The sequence below is a fragment of the Oenanthe melanoleuca genome, chromosome 11 (assembly GCF_029582105.1).
Source record: "Oenanthe melanoleuca isolate GR-GAL-2019-014 chromosome 11, OMel1.0, whole genome shotgun sequence".
In the NCBI taxonomy this organism is placed as follows: domain Eukaryota; kingdom Metazoa; phylum Chordata; class Aves; order Passeriformes; family Muscicapidae; genus Oenanthe; species Oenanthe melanoleuca.
In genome coordinates this window covers 14,122,137-14,143,458 of record NC_079345.1, presented here as the reverse complement: position 1 = coordinate 14,143,458, position 21,322 = coordinate 14,122,137, and the positions used below count along the sequence as shown (strand labels likewise).

Genomic DNA, 21,322 nt, shown 5'->3' with positions numbered 1-21,322 from the left:
ATGGTTTTCCTCATGGTTATTTTAACAAAAGCAGAGTTTAAAACCTAAAAGGAGAGATGAAAAGTTTCCCATGCAGTGGAAATGCACAAACCTGGGGCAGGCTCTGCCCCTGAGATGCTCTGACCCATCCCAGCTGCCTTTGGGCAGTGTCCCAGTGCTGAGCAGCTCCTGGTGGGGTGGACAGCCCTTGTCCCCTGCTCCAGCAGTGCCAGGGCCAGCAGGGCTCACTGACCCCAGGATGTGCTCCAGGGCTCCCTGCAGAGCTGCTGACACTGGGGGACAGCAGAGTTGGTTCTGCAGCTCCCAGCAGAAAGAGGCAGTGATGGCACGAGCCCTCTGACCACTCCTGGCCAAACCCCTTCAGCAGAGGCACAGGACCCTGCTCTGATCCCCTGGGCCCCACAGAGCTGCTCTCTGCAGCTGCTGCAGCATCCACAACTTCTTCAGCAGAGGCTTCCAGACCACATCTCTCATGGCAAAGGCTGTCAGCCCTTCCTCTCACACAACAGAGCTGGTTCCTCAGGCTGCTGCCAGGCCCTCGTGTCCTCCAACAGACTCCATCTGCTGGTTTTTCAGACAAGCAACTCCTGCAAGGACAAAATATATCCAGTTAAATAATACACACTTCATCTTCTGTTTCTCTCAGCAAAACTGTGCAATTTTTGGAGATATTTTGTAAATTCAGATTTATGATGATTATTTTTCATGCTGTGGCTACCACAGTGACCATAGAGAATTTATGGAGGTAATAATGTATTTAAATAGTCAATTTTGAAAAAAACTGAGCCATTGCAATGGATTAACACTCAAACCATTAATATTCAAAGATATTAAGTCACTTGAGGGATTTTTTTGTGTGCATGCATATTTTGGGGTGTATTCTCCTCATAATACATGGAGAGAAGATATGCTTTACTGTTGACATTTAGCACATTTTCTTTATTGCTTTTCATTTCACTGTGAGTAAAAGCGTTATTTGTCCACCCAGCCTTCCTCAGGACGAATGCCATCATTTCTGTTTGCAGAAGCAGCCAAAAATTAAAGGAGATATTTTAGATGTCAACGTTAAATATCAAAAACTGATTTTAAGTAATTAGTAATACCCTAGCACATATGCATTTTATTCAGAAAATTTCTGTTAAAAATATTCATTGGGGGATATTCAAATTTATTATGTAGAACAACACGGCATTAACGTGCTGGCTTCTACTTAATGCTTTGGTTCATAGCAACAAAGATACCAATGGGAAATCATTAAACAAATATGAGATTTTTTTGCGGTATAATGGGTCTATGTTTGGTATCACTTGAAAAAAAAAAAAAAAAAAAAAAAAAAAAAAGAAAAAGAAAACCCTCAAACTGACAGAAAAAAAATGCAATGATCAGGCGAAGTACAGCAACATTATAAATGTTAACAGATCTCAGAAAGTGATTTTATGTTAATTCAAATGTTAGCGCTGTCCGAGGCTGCAGAAGGGAGGAGATAGACGGGGCCGGCAGCGAGCACAAAGGGCTGCTCTGGCCGGGGGGAGTTTTATTAATTATATTTCCTTCGGAGCCCTAACAAAGCGGTGTCAGCGATGCAGACATTCTGCATTAATTGCCGCTAATGGCCGGGCCGGGCGGGGCCGCCCCGCGCCGTGAGAATCGCGGCCGCGCCGCGTTCCGCCAGCGCCAATTAACCGGGTGAGCGTGGGGCCGCATCCACGGCGGCACCCTGCGGCCCCAGCCCTCCGCACAAAGGGACATTCACCGCACGGCCACCCGGCACGGTGGCACTCACCGACACGGTGACACCCACCAGCACCGCCACCCCGGCACGGTGACACTCACCGACACGGTGACACTCACCGACACGGTGACATTCACCAGCACGGCACTGAGCGCCCAGCCAGCACCGCCACCCCGGCACGGTGACACTCACCGACACGGTGACACTCACCGACACGGTGACACTCACCAGCACGGCACTGACCGCCCAGCCAGCACGGCCACCCCGACACAGTGACATGCACCAGCACGGTGGCATTCACCAGCACCGCCACCCCGGCACGGTGACATTGACCAGCTCGGTGACATTCACCGACACGGTGACACGCACCGACACGGTGACACTCACCAGCACGGCACTGACCGCCCAGCCAGCACGGCTAACCCGACACGGTGACAGGGGCGGGTCCCTCTGCTCCCCCCGACACCCCAGCGGGGGAGCATCGGGGGTGTCCGTCCTGCAGGTGAGCAGCAGGTCCCAAAGTCACACAGCCGGCCCATGAGCTGCCCGTCCAGCCCAGGCGCTCAGCAGAGCCGGTACCCAGCTACAGCAGGCAGCTGATGCCTCTCAAAACCAGCCCCTGCCTGCTTGTTGTAGTAGCTTCACCTGTGGGGCCACTCAGCCAGCACTGTGTCCCCAAATCCCACAGTTTCCACCTCTGGAGTCACCCCTTCCATGACAGCAGTCCCTGGAAAGGTGGTTTCTCTTTAGGCAGGCAGCTGGAATAAAGTCCAGTGGGCAGCAGCAGGATCCAAGCCCACTGCAGCTCCTGGCACTTCCAGACCTTTGCCGGTGGCAGACAGTCCTTGGAAAGGGCAGGAGAACCTGGAGCCCTGCCACACTCCAAGAGCACACAGAAGCTGCAGCAGCAGCACCAGGCTGCTCTGGGCAGATGCAGGATGGCTTCCTGGAGTGTTGCACCAGTGCATTCCCTGCATCCTCCCAGCACCATGGTATGCAAGGAAGTAAAAAATGCAAATTTCTCCACGAGGACCAGTAACAGATTTGCTTTTGTGTGTGGCATTTCCTCCCTCCTTGAGGCTACTCTTTGGCTCTGCTCATCCCACTCCAATGCCAGATTGCATCACAACGGCCACTGCTACAATTCCATCTTCCTCTCTTCCCACCTTTGATCCTGCCAGCTCAGATCCTCCACCACTCATCCAGGGTGTGGCCAAGCACAGAGCACAGTGGCTGAGCCTGTGTCACTCCTTCACAGAGGATCAATGCCTTGTCTGACTCCTTTTTCTTCTTACCTGCATTAACAGGAGTCAGATCTTCTTTAAGCTGTCCAATGGAGGAAGCCAAGAGACAGGGAAGTGGGGAGAGGAACCACAAAAAAACCCCATGAGTTCAGATTTGGTAGGAAATCAGGTTAAAAAAACCAACCAACTCAAGCAAATAGCACCCCCTATTAAGGGGTTTCTAGACCAGCCATCCCACAAGCAGCTCCTCTCCCACTCCCAGCAGAACAGGGTGGCCCAGGCAGCAAAACATTCAACAAATTGTTCCGTTGCCACTTCTCAGGGGAAAACATTTGCTTAAAAACAGTCAGATGAATTTGGAGTGATCTATAGGGCACTTTGTTATGTTAATGACTGTTACCAACTGTCTGTTCTTTATATTAAAGTGTTGACTCATTGTCAGTTGGGGCGAGACAAGACAGCTTGCTTGTGCCTTGCAGTCCTTTTGCACTCACCCAAACTACTCATGTGAAGACACTTTAATATGAAGAGACACTGTCTGTGGCTATTATTAATCTCCTGACTGAAGCCCAGAATACTAATAACACCATGCAGGATCAGCTAACCTTTCCTCAGAGCATTCTTCATTCTGCAAGATTTTGGCCAAAACGAAAACATTTTTCTTTGCTCTCACAAGGCTGACAACCAGACTTCCCAATCAGAGATGTAAAAAGGTTTTCACTTGCCCTCTCCTGTGCTCAAATAACATCATCATCATCATTATTCTGGCAGAGGTAAGAGGGGTGCCTCCTGTGAGCCCAGAACATCAGCTTTACCCACATCTGACAGCAGCATTTGGCAGGTCTGGCTGAGGTGAGAAAGCAACTTGTTTATTCTCAGACTGATCTTAAACCCAAGTGTAACAACCAAACCTCACTGTGAGCAGTACAGTCCAAAAATGACATGGGCATCTGCTAAGAACTGGAAGATGGATAATGGGGTGAAAAGATAACCTTTATCTTTTAACTCTTGTCACGGTCAATAATTCTTGACACGTAGAAAAATTGGGCTGAGGTGCTGAGCTGCAGAGGCTGGTGTCCTGACAGAGTGCCCCCCCTCAAAAAAATCCAAACACCTTGCACAGAACTGCAAAATAAAGCACCATATTACTCTTCTCCATCTGATGTTGCTGCTCTGGGATCCAATCCAAGAAAGCTCAAACCATTTATCCTGGTTGCACGCAGAGCACACCACAGGTAAGTTTGTGTAACTGGAGTCTGAACACGATAACCTGAGCAAATCACAGCTGTCCCTACTTCTTCTTTTGCCTTGGGGGGAGCCCAAACACATTCCTACACAGTTTCACTACATTTTCACTCTCTTCTTTCCAGCCAAGCCACTTATTTTTAGCTGTATGTGAGGCTTCTTCCATCCCTATTTAAGAAAAAAGCAACAATCCTAGATCCAGAGCAGTGTCTGCTCCCTGCTCATGCAGGCCAGCCAGCCTCATCCTGTCAGCTTTAGTGGACTTCACTGCTTGTTCCTTCTGAACACTCACATCTGTACATAAGTTATTTTGTGCTCCTGACCTTACTGAAAATAAAAGAATCTGCCCCTCCAATTGAAGAAAATAGACCCAGTTATGGGAAAATCACATCTGTGGGGTGGCTGTTAACTCCGTGGTTTTCCAGAAAATGTTTAGGCTTGTTGCTTTTCTCTGTCAGGAAAATTGTTCAGCTCTTTATTAAACCCATTATCATTTATTTTCAAGGAATGCTACTGTATACAGTTTGTGAGATTCCCAAACATTTGATGCTTTGATGTTGCCTTTATAGGATAAAAGTATAATACATATGACCAAATACTGATTTTTAAATGATGAGTGACCAACTCTAATACTGCCAGAAAGACATTAAGTGCATTTAGATTTACAGAAGCATTTCCCCTCCCCAGCCACTGTGCATAAACAAAATAACTTCCCTTCTTTCAAAAGTCATGGGAATTCAAGAAAGCAACAATACCCTTACTACTTTAGCCAAGCCAAGGCAGAAGTTAACATTTGAGACTCAGAGTACAGGAGCACACACTGATAAAGGAAATCTTTTCCCCTCAAATAAAGACAGTTCTTGTCAGGCACCTGCTCTCCTCCATCCCAGGAGCAGGGGCTGGGGCACATCTGACAGAACAGGCACCAGGTGGGAGAAACTCCACACATAATTTTTCCTCATATCCCAGGCAAACACACATGCTGAGGCAAACATTTAGGATTTCATATTTTTCCTCCTTGAATATTATTGCCATCATGCTGAAAATAAAAAAATAAAAAAATCAGTGTATTATAAAAACATATTTGCTTTCTTACTGCATGGTTACATTAGAATATGTTTGGCTTGGTAAAACATAGCCAGTTTTCAAGCAGATTTACACTTCCAGTAGACATCTGCTCCCCTGCATTGCCAGCATCTGTAGGACTAAAGCCCCTGGGATCAGAAAGGTTTTCCTTCATTCCCTAATAGCAATCTCATTTAATTTTCCCTCAAACACACCAGTCTGTGGAGTTTTGAAACCCCTGGTTTTACTCAGCCTACAAAGAATACTTCTTTTCTTTTTCTAATGTGAAACTCACCTTTAACAGAAATAAAGATCTTCACATACAAACCTACCCCTTTGTGCTTAGCATAAACTTATTATTTCAAAAGATTGAAAGGAGATATAGCTCATATAGCATTTCAGTATTCTGCAGTCTTAGTTAAATGTTTGATTATGTATAAGTTGTGACAATAGTGGACTACTCAAAATTTGAGAGAAACACATGTTGTACTTTAAGCTGGTTTGCAGGTAATGTGGCTGAAAGATCACAGGATCATCATCAAAATACTTACTGCTCATCAGCTCAAGCCAAGTAGCTCTGCTGTTTTAACTTCAAAGCAGAGAAGTTTAACAAAATGCTATAACAACAAAAAATGGACATAAAATTCTGCTCATATTTGTACATACATTTCTCCTGCCATTTCACAGACACACCAAAAAAAAAAAATCAAACCCCCAGACCTCTCAGTGTCTCCACCTTGACTGGCCACCCCACAGCTGAGGCAAAGGCAGGACAACCAGAAGGGGAAGAGCCCTGCTGCTTCCTGCCACAGGCAGCACATGACAGAGCTACATCCTCTATTTAGATGCCAAACTGGAACAGAGGCTACAAGAGTCCAGGCCAAGCTGTCCCTGGCCTTGCCAGCAAGGCAGAGCTGCTCTTAATCCCCAACAAATTCAAGGCTAGACAAAGCTAACCTGTGATATTTCTCAGCATATGCCAGTGTCTCTCTTTTTGATGGCTTGTGGAAGATGGGATATGAATGGTCTGGTGCTTTAAATGCATGTTGGTAAATACCTAGAGACAGCAGTTCCCTGAATTCCCAGAACAGGAGGTTCATACCAGCAAACAAGGTGAGCAGGTACATCCAATGTCAACCTGCACACTCACCATCCCCTGCTGCACTGCACACTGACCCCCAGCTGTTCCATAAGGCTTCTCCTTGCAGGTGCTACTCCAAACAAAGTCTGGAAAAAAGCCCATTTGTAGGCTAGGGCAACTCCCAGACTGCAGTTCAGCTTCCCTGACACTTCTCCCCCCAAGGGCAGATGCTGCTGTAAGCCTTGCACACCAGTGGTGAGGTCTGACCTGAGCCTGGCTGAAGGCAGTGTTCCACCCACCCAGCCTCCTGGATTCAGGCTGCTGCTGGACTGTGTGGGTAGCAAATAGCACCCAGGAATAGAGAGAGCCCTGAGCCAGGCCATGAGAGCTGGATCTTGCCTCCAGCTTGTGCAAGCAGGGATGTAATGAACCCCTCGTGTTGTCATTCCTGAGAACCAAGAGGAGATGCTGACCTGAGACCTAGAAATAGAACCAGAGGAAGACCACCCTCCTGCTACATGGCTTCTCTGCCCTAAAGAACTATTTCTGTGACTTGTTTATACCAATAACTATTTCTGTGAGGTAGCTACAGCATTTACAAGAGCTGAGCATCTGGCTGACTCAGTGGGTTCCACCATGCCTCCATCCTTTCTGCTCACCAGCACTGCTCCTCTCCACCCCAGCTCATCTGGGGCTGTTTCCTTCAATACACCCACAGCACTCCCCAACTTCCAATTTCACAGTAGCAGTAATGCAAAATTAGCACTGGATTTATTTCTGCTCGGTTTCTCCGATGCCCCCAGCTTTCAGACCAAGGTGAGGGTTTGATGCATTGTTATGACAAACCTTTCAGGAGCAGAAGATAATCATGCACCACCTGGGTTACTGCAAATTCAATTTACTTTGCAGCATGCTTTATGCTGGTCTGGAGCTATTAAAGAGAGACAGTTTCCAGTTGAGGAGTGTGCAGCACTGCACAGCTAAATTGCTTTCTCAGGGTCACCAGTGCTGCCCCTCCTGCACCACCCTGGAGCTGCTCATCCCTGGAGGCCTCTCCCCACTTCTTGGGGTAACACATCTGGGGGCAGGAACACAGGATTTGGTATTAGCCCATCTCTGTTGCACAAACTTCAGCCCAAACACCCCAAACCTTTTTCCCTTACCTAACCAGGCAATTGTCCCCTTACTTCCCCCCACCAGACTGGGCCAGGATCAGAATTTAAGAGAATAGAATCCACAAGCAAATAAATAGGAAGCAAACTCCCTCTTTGAGGTGGTCGTTTTGTTTTTTATTTTTCTAAAAGGGACAACTATCTTCCTTAAGCTTACCTTCACTCTTCTTCTCTAAACTTTTTAGCTTGTGGCAACCAATGCAAACTTTTTTTCAAGCTACCCTAGAAAGGCAGCACCAGACAGACAGACACAGTATCCATGTGTTGCAATAGCCAACCAGAAAGAGATTCTTATAAAAGATGAGATAAATTATGAAAAAGTAAGAAAGTAGCTCTCAAAGTAAGTCCCCCTAGATGGGACATACTGCAAAGTCATGATCTCCACACTCTGAACACACTGCCTGCCATCAGAATAATGATAATAAAGGCTGACCTTTCACAAAAGAAAGAATTGCAAAATTAGCAGGATTACGAAGCAGAGATCACATTTGGAGAGGCCTGTTGTCTGAATAAGTTCAATTCATAGTTGTATCTGTCTCTCAGATCCTGGTTTTCCACAACAGCCCAGAAACACATGGAACATCTACATTCACTCTTGCATAGGTATTAACCATAGTTAAATAATTAGCTGAAACTGCTTTACCATACCTATAATATTATTACAGGATATTTTCTTGAACAGTTAAATGCAATCCCCATTTTTAAGAGGACAGTTAGAAATTAAAAAATGGAATTGTGGTTTTGCTGTAAAACATCTGAAAGGAACTAAGATCTGAAATCAAACTCCAAAAGGCCTAGGACTGAAGCATGGTTGGTTATTTAGGAATTAAGCCTAGAGACTACTTTTCAGGATTAGTTCCCTCAGTCACTTGCATTTTGTGTTCTACATTTAAGGACAAAGCACCAAAATGTCTTGGTAAATCCTTCAACAATCAGCAAATACTACATCCCCTTTGTCTAGGGCATGTAATCCTCTGAGAAATTAAAACCTCTCTAAACTGACACCAGCAAACATGTTCAGCTCACATTCGCACTTGTTAGCACAGAACTTACAACCATTTATTTCAAGGAAAAAAAGCCAGCAGCACCAAAGAATTTGCTTACCATTGATTACCATTGGCAATTTTATTACATTAAAGCTTAAACATTTATCAGAATCCTGGGTCAGGGAAGAGAAAATAGCAGAATAACTTAAAAAAAATAATAGAAAGCAGCCTTGCCAGGAACTATTGTTTAAAAAAAAAAAAAAAAAAAATCTATCCGAGAACAGAATAGGAGCTTCCTGAAATATTAAGTGTTGAGGCATTTAAGTCATTTGCAGAACATGATGAACCCTGGTAGTCTCACAAAATTTTCAGTGTTATTGAACAGTCCTTCAAAGCAAGCACCAAAAAAACATGCAAAAAACAAGGAACCATTAATTTCTGTGTTCCACTCTTCTCCAGAACCGTAAGTTTCCAAAAAATGTCCCACTAGGACGTCTGTGATTCTCAGACATTGCAAAGGTCAAAGACTTTCCTGTAAAAAGGCACATACCTCTCCACAATCTTACTCTGCACACGATTATTTGTCAAATACTGTGCCAAATGCCCAATGTTTAAATGATTATTTAAGAAGAGGTAGACTTCTCCTACTGATCACCTCTCACTGATCAACACTCAAGGGTAACAATCCAGACAATCTGATTCAAGAATTTCCCAGTAAGCTGATCATCACAGAGTATTAAGAAAGGATTCCCCATGTATTTGTCATGTTTATTATCCCCTTCCCAGCCTCCTGTACCTGGCTAGAGGGAATCCAAGTAGCCCAACATGACAATTTTACCTCAGTACCTAAATAAAGAAGTTTCCATGGATAAGCCAATAGTGGTAAATAAATAAAGCAATAGTTACTACACTATTCATCCCCAACTCCCACACTTATTAATGGTCACAGTCTGAAAAAATCTTAACTGATCATAGTTAAAAGAAATATAGAACTATACATAAAACCAGCTGTCTTAGACAGCATTTTTATTAAAAATGAATACACAGAGACATAGCAGCTTTTACAATAAAGAGTTTCTTAAAAGGCATCAAGTTGTAAGCCAACCATTCGAAAAAGAGGCTTTGAAATGTTGTCTTCCACAGCACTTTTTGCCCATTTGTCAATGAGGAACAGAAATCTGCAGATCACCCAAAAGACAAACAAGCCAGGAACTAATCTAAACTTCAAGCCCTTTTTCTGAACAGTTGATCAAGCATCACCCTCCGTAGCAGCATCTGGAGCACACTTCAGTGTTCTTTCAAGTGGCTGGTGTACTTGATCCATTTCTTTAAAATATTTTAACATTCAATAAAACTATTTCAAATAGAAAAACTTCCGTCACATGAAAGTAAGGTTTCCTTTTCAGATTCCATGAAAGCTTACAAACTTCACTGGCAGCATTTCTGTAATGGAGCAGGAGCTAAAACCAGCAGAACAGGCACTTCAGCAAAATTGTCCATCAACAATTCCTCAAGTCATATTGATTGCAGTCCAGAAGATAGTTTCTTACTACTTTGTGGTGGTGTAAGGACACCAGTGGGGAAAGGTGAAGTCCTATTTTGCTCAGCCAATATGGCTTGTTTTGCTTGAGCTCTGTCCTGAAAGCACATGAAAAAGAGGAAAAAAAATCTTTACTTTAGTGTATCTATGCAACAGATCAATATAATTCAGTGTTTTACAATCTGATTGTTAATCTGGAAATGCATATCCATATCTAACCCTCCTAAAAGTAACTGATCACACAGTACACAGTAGTTACTTGTAGTACAACTCCAAGAGATCAGTATTAGTTTTTGGAATGTGATGATTAGGTATTCATAACATACAAGCACTCCTGTACCTTCAAAAAAGCAAAATTCAGAAATAACTGAGCAGGAAGAACTACAATTCAATAACCTAAAGAGAAAAAAATAACACAAATAGCTTAAACCACAATTTGTTGAACAAGACTTTGATCCCCTGCAAGTTTCTCACACTAAAAACCACTCCTGCTCTACCACTTGTAAACAACCACTCACCGTGATCAATCTTTATTTTCCTCTGGATCAGACAAGACTATATTAGTGGTATTTCCTAGAAAGTCTACACATGGTATTCTCTACCCAAAGGGTAGAGAAATGCTTCTGATTTCCAGGGTAATTATATATATATATATATATTATAATATATATATATATATATATATTATAATATATATATATATATATATATATATATATATATATATATATATATATATATATTATAATATATATATATATATATATATATATTATACAAGAGAGGCTGAAGGCATGAACACCTTTTTAAACTACATACGGAACAAGTCAGTCCCAAGACAAGTCTTTGTCTCATGAATTTTTGATCTGGACTACAACCTTGTGCCTTTTATCATCTTCAGTCTCAACCTGTTAATGCCTAAGTTGACTGTATATCCTCACCAAAGACTTCAGAGACTTCACAGGCAGGTTTTCACCCTTATTGTGCACATACATACCAGCAAATCAAAGCTGTTCATGTGCGTCTGTATATTGTGCAAATCTTCAGGAGCTATCCCGCTAAAGTGTTTGAGTTTGGAGCTTCCTACTTCCCTCAGGGCCATGGCAAACGGGACCATCCATTTCACACAGTCCTCTATCTCACAGAATTCATAACCTGCAACACAAGACACATCTCAGGCTCATCTGCCTGCATGAAGACAATAACATTTGTCAACACACAAGATTTAAGTTTACAAATGCCAATACCTGAAACTTTCTGCATCAACTCAGATGAAGAGAAGTGATACAAAGCAGAAGCTGCAAGTATTCCATAGGTGTATTCCAAGCAGCCAATATCCAGCACACAGAGATCCAGGAGCTAGAAAACAATAGATGTTTAGTAAGCCTGACACAAAAACACTTCTCCAGGTAAAACAGCATTTGAAGGAAATCAGTCTTACCTCTGTTATTTGTACAAATATCTGCTGTGGATATTGTGGCAGCATTACCTCATAAAGATCATTTAAATATGCAACTTGCAGGTAAATGTTTAGCCACGATACAACTGTCAGTGGATTTAAGTTCCAATTAAGAGCCTGAAAGAACAGACATACACAAGACTTCAGTGCCAATTTAAGTTCCTAACTTAAACCATGCAAGATGGTTTAACAATCAGAAGCTCTAATTCCAGTTGGTTAAGGCATCTTTAAAACATCCAAATCAAATACTCTCCTGTAACTCTTCCTGCTGATACAGTCAGAACAAATGATTTTGTTAATACATACTGGTGGATGCTTTAGATCACGTTATCTAGAGAAAACACTGCTTTCTGATTAGTAAGAGAAACTGTGCCTCTTAGCAGCACCTAAGAATAACTGAGGAGCTCTGCTTTTATTCTGATTTTTTAAAAACTAATTCCACTTTTAAACATTACCTTCATAATGATCAATTCCATACTGATGATTTCATCTTCTGTGCAGGCTCCATCTGTAACATAAGCAAACTGGTGCAACTTTGGTGGATAAATTTCCTGAAAAATAGGAGGATCAAGTATTTAATTTGTGGAATAGGTTGCAATTACTTTCATGCGTTACTTTAATAAAAAGTAAAGGAATAAATAGAACAAATACTGCCTCAGTCTTCCAAAACAGAAAGGGGATATTTAAATCGTGGTATTCTCTGCCTTTAATAGACACAGATTTCTGGTTCATCATAGCCTTCACCTTTCACTTTGGATGGAGCAGTACAAACCCACATTGTTTGACTACAGCACCACTGTGATTGTATCATAACTGCCATCAAGTTTTTTTTTTAATATCCTAAAGAAAGGGCTTATTCTCTCTTACTTAAGAATAGACTGAACAGCACCTCTCTTAAATGACTAAGAGCCTAAAAAGCACTGTGTATTTTAGTTCAAATTGTTCCATAAATAATAACTCAGACTATCATGCAGTAGGTACTCTATGGCAGTGAAATTGCAACAAGTGGTCTCTGTATACAGCAGCTAAAAATTCATTTAGCAACTGCAACTAAAACTTTAGATTTGTTCTAACACCAAGTTCTCTAATGAGAAAACTAGCTAATCTCAGTATAATTTTACCCACTTCTAAAAAACAGGAACATTGACAAGGGGGGAAAAAAAAAAAAAACCCAAACTTTTTTCTGTCTCCCAGCTGAAAAAACGATAGCAGCTAACTCCATAAAGCTTTCCAGAATGAATCCAGCATCCCATAAGTGTGCTGTGTGTCCATTCACATTTTTATGTTAACTAAAGCAGGAGATACTTACCTCAAGCTTTGCTGCTATGAATAGAGAAGTGACACCAATAAGCTGCAATAGTGTTTTTACAACATCCTGTTGTGTTGCCATAAAGCGATCAAAGAAATCTTGTGCTAAATAAAAAGTTTCTCTGTGAAGTTTGTAGGCTTCACAAACCTGGAGAGACAGATTACAAACGTCAAAAACAGTGTTAAAAAGTGAAAACTAGACACTATATATGTATTTAATATGAGATTGACATAAAATTTATATTGGCTTTCAATTTCACTGCTATTGTGAAGTAACATGTTAACTAAGTGCAAGAGTTAAACAGTTTCCTTTGACATAAGATGTCAGAGTGAACTCTTCTAGGAAATGCAAGCATACTTCCAACAACGCCAGAATATCAGTTCCTCACTTTTTGCAAAGGTCCATCATTCCAACATCTCAAAAAAGAAAATTCTCACAAGCAATTTAAATTCAAGAACAGAGATGATGCCACCAAGTCACTCAAATAGCAAAGATGACTCAGACACAAGAGGAGTTGTAGCACATTTTGCATGACAAACAGATAAAAAGGCTGTGAGATGGATCTGATCTTAGAGCTACCCACCTTCCTTTTAACAGTGACTTTTGCAATTATTTGTTCAGCCTTTGTCTGCTTAAAAGCTTATCCTATGCTAGTGACAAATTGATTATTATCAACCATCAATCTAAATGAATAACAGAATATATTGTCAGTTTGCAAATCATCAGTTCAATACATCATATATTCTTTAAGTTTAGTGCCATTCATTGACAAAATTTAAGATGAAGACAAGTATCTGGAGCTAAACATGCTCCTGAAGTGCACTCATGACAGTTATTAGTGCACTTCAACAAAAGCACACTTGAAACACTCACAAGCACAGAAAAGCTTACCTCCATTAGCCAGTCTAGAAGGATGGCTCTCATTTTAGGCTGCAGCTGGGGGTGCCTTTGCATGTAGAACTTATCCCTCACGTAGGTCTCTTCTTTGCTTATCATATTTTTCCATACATCATCCCTGTTTGCCCAGCTAAGAGAGACCAATGTTTAGGCTTGGATCATGAGACAAGAGGAGGGCAGAGCAGCAGCAGCCAGCACACTCACCCTAGAGCTGGCAGCGGGGTGGCTCTGGTGGGAACAACGCTCAGATGGATAAAGCGCGAGTAGTCAACGTGAACGGGGTCGTCGTCTTTGTCCGGAGTGGGAATCAGCATGTGGGCATGCTCATGGATGTTATTCCAGGACATCTGTTAAACCAAACAGCAGCTTTTACACTGTGCTTTCTAAAGTAATTGTTTGAGTTGTAGACAGAAATTACTTGCAATTTGTCACAATTTCTTGCCAATGTCTCATCTCTTTAAACTGCACAGAATCACAGAATGGTAGAGGCTGGAAGGCACCTCTAGGTCTTTTTGTCAACCTCCCTGCTCACACAGGGCCATCAAGAGCTAGTTGCCCAGGACCATGTCCAGAAGGCTTTACAGTGTCTTCAAGGATGGAGACTCCACAACTATTTTGGACAACTTGTGCCATGCTCAGCTGCCCTCAGAGTAAAAAGTGTTCCACAACATTCAGAGGGAACTTCTTTTGCTTCAGTTTGTGTCCATCTCCTCTTGTCCCATCACACAAAGAAGAGTTTGGCCTCATTTTCTTTACATCTTCCCTTCAAATAGTTATAAACAATTGACACAAATTTCCACGGATCTTTTCCCCAGGCTAAGCAGCCCCAGCTTCCTCAGTCTTTCCTTACAGGAAAGATGCTCTGGTTCCTGAATTATCTTAATGGAGCTTTCTGGACTCTTGTACGCTCAAGTCTCTTCTTTTAGTGGGGAGCCCACAGCTGGACACAATATTACAGATGTGGCCTTACCTGTGCTGAGTAGAGGGGGTGCTGCTTATAAGCACAGTAGAGAAAGTTTGGAAGTAAAGTTGGAGAACATTCACTCTGTTCTCCTTCTGAAGGACCACAACTGTTTCATGGAAGAATACCCAAGTCAGAGCCTCCTACTCTCATGCTGAGTTTTGTTTCACCAAAAATATACTTGCCCTTAGGTAAAGAACAAGCAGATGGAACTCAAAGACCCAAATATGAGGTCAGGACTTTGGTAAGGAATATGTAGATAATATGCCTGAAGCTGCGCTTTCATGCAAAGCATCTCAGTGAACACAACAAAACAGTTTGTAGAATTTTGTACTCATTCATTTAGCAGAGTTAAGATAAAAACCCAAAGCATATGTGACCCAATTTTCAGAATACAGCCAAGTACAAGTTAAGCAATTGCTACTAAATTATCAAGCTGATAATTTTGTACCTCGAATTCTGCCATGGTCTGCAAACAGATATTCAAAATTTCACCTAGAAACTTCACTGTCATGTGATTTCAAGTTTTATTTGGACCAGAACTTACGACCAGGCTTACTCTTCTATCATCTAACTCTTAAACAGGATCTTGTACACTTCACACAGTGCCCCAGGAAAATACTGCTTTATTTGGAGTAGAATACAAAGCCAGCACTGTTGTCATCATGCTTAGGCAAATTAAAATTTGGCATTACTGTTTAACACTGAAGTCAGACATCTTGATGCAAATTGATCTGCACCACTTAAAGGACAGACCTCCCTAGTAAATTTCTAATGTACTACAAAATTAATTAAAACCAAGTTCAGAACAATCAATAGGCACTGTCAAGTAAAGCACAATATGGAACCTCACTTCTTGCAAAAAAGCTTCCACAGCTGATTTTTTGCCATCATTCTTACATATACATCACTTTCCAGCAAATGGCTCCTTCCTGCACCAGTCTCACAAACAGAAACCACTGACTTGATGAAACAAAAACCACATCTCACAGTTCTCTCACAGCTAAGACTGCTTTCCACTTTGAGTTACTGACACACAGACCAGTCTTTTTTCTTCTTGGGAGTTCTACATGCAAATATAGCATAGCTACATACCCATCATGCCAGGATCTAATTTGAGTGGGGAGGAGGCAAAACAAGAGAATAGTATCTTTATCTTAAAAATTACAGACTCCTTACAAACTGGAAGTTCAAATGAAAATGTCACACTGGCATTGCTTGAAGTTGATGTTTGTCCTTCCTCAAAACTAGACTTTAGTCACACTTTGTTCTCCAAACTGCACAGCAAGCCCAGCTGCCAACAGCCTTTGGAGAAGTGCTGTCTTATCAGTTAATCAGCAAACAGCAAAGCAGCAGATTATGCAGTATCTATTTAAAGGTGCCTTCTATACCAGCAGCTTCTGAAGGACAAGAGACTTGCTCACAAAGCTCTCAAAGCAGACACATCACATACAACAAAACTAAAGACATTTCACCACCCAAAATTTTCTATAAGGAAATAGAAATCAAAGTTCAAGAGCCTCTTAGGTGTTTTGAAAAGAAGGGAAAACAAAGTTTTTGACAACACAATGTCACTTAAGACACTGGGGAAAAGATGTGAGCAAAACTGCAAGTACACTGCTTAGCTAGAGACAAGAACAAAACTTTAGAGCTCAAGAACAAGAACAAAATGTGCAGGGCTCAAAAGAAAGCCTACTGGGGAAGGAGACAGGAGTTAATTAGTGTAGGTGAGGGAGCACCATAATTCTGGCACAGATTTTGGTTGGGAGAATGAACATATCAATCAGGCTCTTGAGTCCTTAAAGCAGATTTAGCAAGACACTCAATTGAAAGTAAGAAACACAATCAAGAAACTGCATTACCTCACACTGCAACTGTAAGGAAATAGGAGCCACCACTGAAAAAAGGAACAGTTTAAGGTGGGAAGGGTATGAGCAAACCATGAAGAACTTCCTTTGGGCTTGCACAGAGCCAATCCAAAAGTGGAGACCTATCAGAAAGCAACAGATGTTACCCAGAATCTGTGCTGCCTAACAAAGGAAATACTACAGTCCTGAGCTTACTTCTGAGACAAACAGGAGCTGAAGCATGCAAGCAAAGTCAGTGGGGAGAATGGCCTCTTCAAATCTGTGTGGAGCCCAGAAAAAAGCTTGGTGACACCCACAGTAATGTTCCAGGTACAGGAGCAACTAATCAGATGCAAATATCTATCTCAGAGCTAAGAATAAGACACAGCATGGAGAAACTGAACTAAGCACATGAGTAGGCTCATTAGGTAACAGGGTACCAAGAGAACAGAAGGTGAGTGATAAGCCCATTAGAGCACCCAAGCCCATAGAACTCCAAAAGGAGAAAATCCAAGAATTCAGAGGTGGGGTCTTTTTAAAGCTCAAACATTAGCAGGCCTCAGTTTCCTGCAGCATGTCACCATTCATTATACATCACATATTTACAGAAATTAATCTTTTTGAGCCTTCAGGATATAGATCAAACACAAAACAGAGCAGGTAGTGACCACTGGGATTATTGGTTATAGGCCAGGCAGGGCCTTCAGTGAGGGAAAAACACCTAAAAATACAAACTGCTGGAACACTTAAGCACCTCAATGTGAGCCACCAGAATGAGCTTCCACTCAAGTAAGGAGTGCAGCAGGAGGAAGAGAATGACCCAGAACTGCCACATCAGAGGTTCTTCAGCACAGAAATCAATGGCAGCAGAACAGGCCTGTTTGTCAACCTAAAAGCAGCACCTTATACCAGAGACAATGGTATCACTTCCAAGCCCACAGCCTTAGTTTGCCCAACAGAAATAGCAGGACCTACAATTCTAGCCATTTTTCATTCATAGGATGCACTATTTTGAAGTATTGAATTTTTCTTTGCCAACAGAAGGGAATTCCAGATTTACTAAACAGGACAGAAAAGAGCAACTCACACTATTAAGTTGTTCCAACCCTCTTGGGACAACATAGGAGCTTTCACTCCTTTTAAATAAGGGTCTAAATGTCCTGATCCAGATTAGAGCCAAATCAGATTCTCAACCTGGGTGTAGTTTACACTCCATTCTTGTGTGGTTAGTTTTTTTTAATTGAATCTTCAAAAGCTAATCTAGATTAGTCAAAGAAACTTTTTGGACAATATTTTCAAAACACTTAGGTGGAACACTTTGACAACACTAAAATTAGATTCTGGAAGTCTAGTGAGGAACTCATCAAAACTCCTTCCTGAGAGCTTATTCCACCTTTACATGAGAAAACATTTGCTAGTTTCATCTAAAGAAACCAACTTCTAGATTCAATTGTTCACTTTACATGGAGGTGACCATGCAACTTGTATCACAATTACACAGATTATTCTAATCTAGTTAGATGAATTTTGTTTTGCATGGAGCCTTGGAAGTATATTCATCCCCACAAAGCAGGCAGAATTAGTATGAGAATTGCTAGCAGAATTACAGCAGTGCCAGTTCTCCAAAATCAAACACAGAATTTATGCAATATTCTGCTGTCACAGACCTGATGATATAGCTACCCTTTCATCACATAAAGGGTAACAGCATCCTAATTAAGAACTGGGGCCTTATGTTCCACAGAAGCAAACTAATGAATGGACTATGAAGATGTCATAAAGTGGGATATGACTCTGATATTTTGCCTTGTGGATAAACTAGTGTCAGTAAACAATTTATTTAATGTAGAAGTCATGTGGTATAGGCTGCAGTGGATTTATAGCTGCTTGCATTTTAGAACTGTCGTGTCTCCACAGAATAACTGTTGCCCTGGCTATCATTCCAGCCTGCTATACTGTTGCTGGAACAGTAAACATATTCTCATTAGTGGTCCATGGCAATTTATATCAGAGAATAGCTTGTGTCACACCATAGACTGAAGAGCTGCTGCTGTGCAGCCAAATGTTAGCTTTTTAACCAGATCTGGAACAATCTGGCTACTTTGTCACAACAAAAATACCTCCTCTATGTAGGCAAAGATATATAGGAATGATATTACTTATTGTTTATAGAATAAAAGGGTCAAATTCCACCTAGAAGCATCCTATGACTACCTTGAAAAATTCCTAAGTAAAGATTTTTGAGGCCTACTGCCTAGATTATCTAAGTTTTAGTTTACCTATCATTCCTGAAGTAACACTGAATGGCTACCAGACCAAGAGCACAAACAAGAAGACAAAATTGGAAGTCGTTATCTGCTTTCAAAGTTGAAGGTCAGCATATGCAAAAGTTTCCTTCCACTTTCTTTCTAGAAGACAATAAAATTGAGTCCCTGTTGAGACTTTCTAACAAGCACCTTGCTATTATGCAATAAACATGCACAAGAAGGCCTTGCTTAGTTTAAACAGAATGAATCTTCTGGTGAAGGAGAAAGCTGCAGTGAAGGACAGGCAGCTCTTCCTTGTCAGAAGTGAGAAATTAGTTTAATATACTGTGCAAAAGAAAGACAGAAGGGAAGGAGAGATCCCCTCATTAAATGCTCACCATTTGAGCCCTGCTTAATATGTTGACTGATAACTAGTGTACGCAGTTGCAACAAGCAGAGGCCATTCCAAACAATGATGCCCATCTGTTATGGTAGCACTTCAGTCTTAGAACTTCCAGCTGCCACTTCGGGTTAGATGTGCCACATTATGCACAGCCTTGCCTACCAAATGAGGACAGGCTGCACACCCTGACCGTGACTTCTGCAACTGCAGCATCACCCTGTGTGCAGTGACAGGCTGAAGCCTCAGGGACAGTGACTGAGCAGGTGTGTGTGCTCAGGGAAAAAAGGAGGGGAATGAACCTATTCCAGAACACAGGCTACTCGAGGTACAACAGCATCACACTTTCAACACCACACACCAACACGGCATCCAACAGAGAACCAAAAGCACTTGCTTTTCCAAGAATATGGAAAGTACAATGGGAACTACAGGACACCTGTAAAACTAGTTTTGACTTTATAAGTCAGCTCATTGAACATGCCTTGCTGAGAAAGCTGGCAATGGTCAGTACCAACCTTCACAGCAGGATTGACTACTCACAGGTAGAGTACCTTTACAGAAATATTCCTTCATTCTGCAGAGAAACAAAGCCTATTTTACTACGCCATGAGCACCTAGTATACAATTCCAAGTTCTAATCAGGAGCTCCTTATTGAGCCTGTCTGATAATTACCCTTGTCAATGGGAATAGAGTTGATGCTGGAAGAAAAGGGGAAGATTTTCTCTCTCCCAGATGATAGAGAAGTAGAAACATGACTGCAAAGAGAACCACCTCAAGAGATGATTCTGTCTGCACACTTAAGTGTCTTGTGCTTTGGCCATCAAGCTACAGGAGCACATATGCAAGGTATACAAACACATGACTGTACTTTTGCATTTCTCCAGAGAAGTAAATGCAAAGTAGGTCTAAAGGCTTGTCAGGTACACCCCAGCACTTCAACATTAATATAATGTTTCAAACCAACACAGGCCTTGTGTCTTGCAAAGGCTTCAAAACTTCATATGTGTACTGTGTTTTGGACATTCCATCATCAACCAGGGCCAACAGCTCCCCTTGCCCACTGCTATGCAGCATGTGGCAGCAGCATATCTGTTTCACCACAGATATGCTAATATAAATAATGAGGTACTGTAAAGTAAGAGCAGGGTTAAGTAAGATTACAATATTTACATAAAAAGCCAATTCAATTACCTGTTTGTCACACGGCTTTTTTCTAGTCATCTCCATCTTGGCAATTTCTTCATCAGGATCCTGTAAGAACTACAAAAAGCGACATATGATTTCCGGAGCACAGCCGCGGGACAAGCAGCTGTTGGCCGCCGGGTCCCACAGGAGCCCAGCCCCGCAGGCCCGGGCCACGCGTGGGGCCCGCACCCCAACAAAGGCGGCGAGGGCGCGGGGCCCAGCGCGGCGGCGGGGCCGGGCCCGCACTCACCGTGGCCACATCAGCTTTCCTCTTGCGGGCTCGCATGGCGGACTCGGCACCCGCGTCCCCCCTGGCAGGTCCCTTCTCGTCCGCGCAGTCGCTGCGGAGAGAGCAGAAGCTGAGCGAGCGCCGGCCGCGGAGCCGCCGGCTGTCCGGCCTGCAGGGCCCCGCGCAGCCCGGCCCGCACTCACCTCTCCCGGCGCATGGCACCCGCCGCGGCGAGCCGAGCGGGCCCGGGCCGCACAACCCCCACAAGGCCGGCGGAGGCGCGCAACGGGCGGCCGGACCGGCCCCACCGGCTCCCCCCGCCCCGCGGCCGCCCCCTGCCCACCCGCGCTGCCGCTCACTCACCGCCGCGCCGGCCCTGGCCGGCCGGGAGCGGGTGGTCGGCGGGTGCCGGGCCGGTGGGGCAGGGCGGGAGGCGGGCGGGTTCCGCCGGGCGCCTGCTGCCTCACGGCGCGGCCGCTCCCGTCCCTGCGCGCGGCGCGGGCCGCGCCCGGCGGGACATTTAAACGCGCGGCGGCGGCGCGGGGCCGCCTCCCGACCGCGCACGTGGCCCCGCGCGCGGGCCGGGGCGGGGCCGGCGGGGCGCGGGAGCAGCGCGGGGTCCCGCGCGCGGCAGGGGGCGGGGCCGGGGCGGGGCCGGCAGCAATCCCGCGCGGAACGGGGCAGGAGGGGCGGGGCTGGGGCGGGGCCGGCAGGAATCCA

At 43.4% G+C, this 21,322-nt stretch overlaps 1 protein-coding gene across 2 annotated transcripts; it reads right to left on the bottom strand.

Moving 5' to 3' along the window:
• Window positions 1-9,518: 9,518 nt before the first annotated feature.
• Window positions 9,519-21,207, bottom strand: CCNE1 (cyclin E1). 2 transcript variants are annotated; one of them, XM_056500891.1, is made up of 11 exons: window positions 20,966-21,207; window positions 20,624-20,714; window positions 20,380-20,448; window positions 13,935-14,077; window positions 13,725-13,860; window positions 12,834-12,980; window positions 11,980-12,075; window positions 11,507-11,641; window positions 11,313-11,424; window positions 11,063-11,220; window positions 9,519-10,163 (listed from the first exon to the last, which is right to left on the bottom strand). In XM_056500891.1, the coding sequence occupies exons 2-11, from the start codon at window positions 20,657-20,659 to the stop codon at window positions 10,041-10,043; spliced, it is 1,155 nt and encodes a 384-aa protein (XP_056356866.1). In that variant the 5' UTR covers window positions 20,660-20,714; window positions 20,966-21,207; the 3' UTR covers window positions 9,519-10,040. The 2 variants fall into 2 exon arrangements, with proteins under 2 accessions (XP_056356866.1, XP_056356865.1); XM_056500890.1 differs by lacking the exon at window positions 20,966-21,207 and adding an exon at window positions 20,806-20,914.
• Window positions 21,208-21,322: the final 115 nt, after the last annotated feature.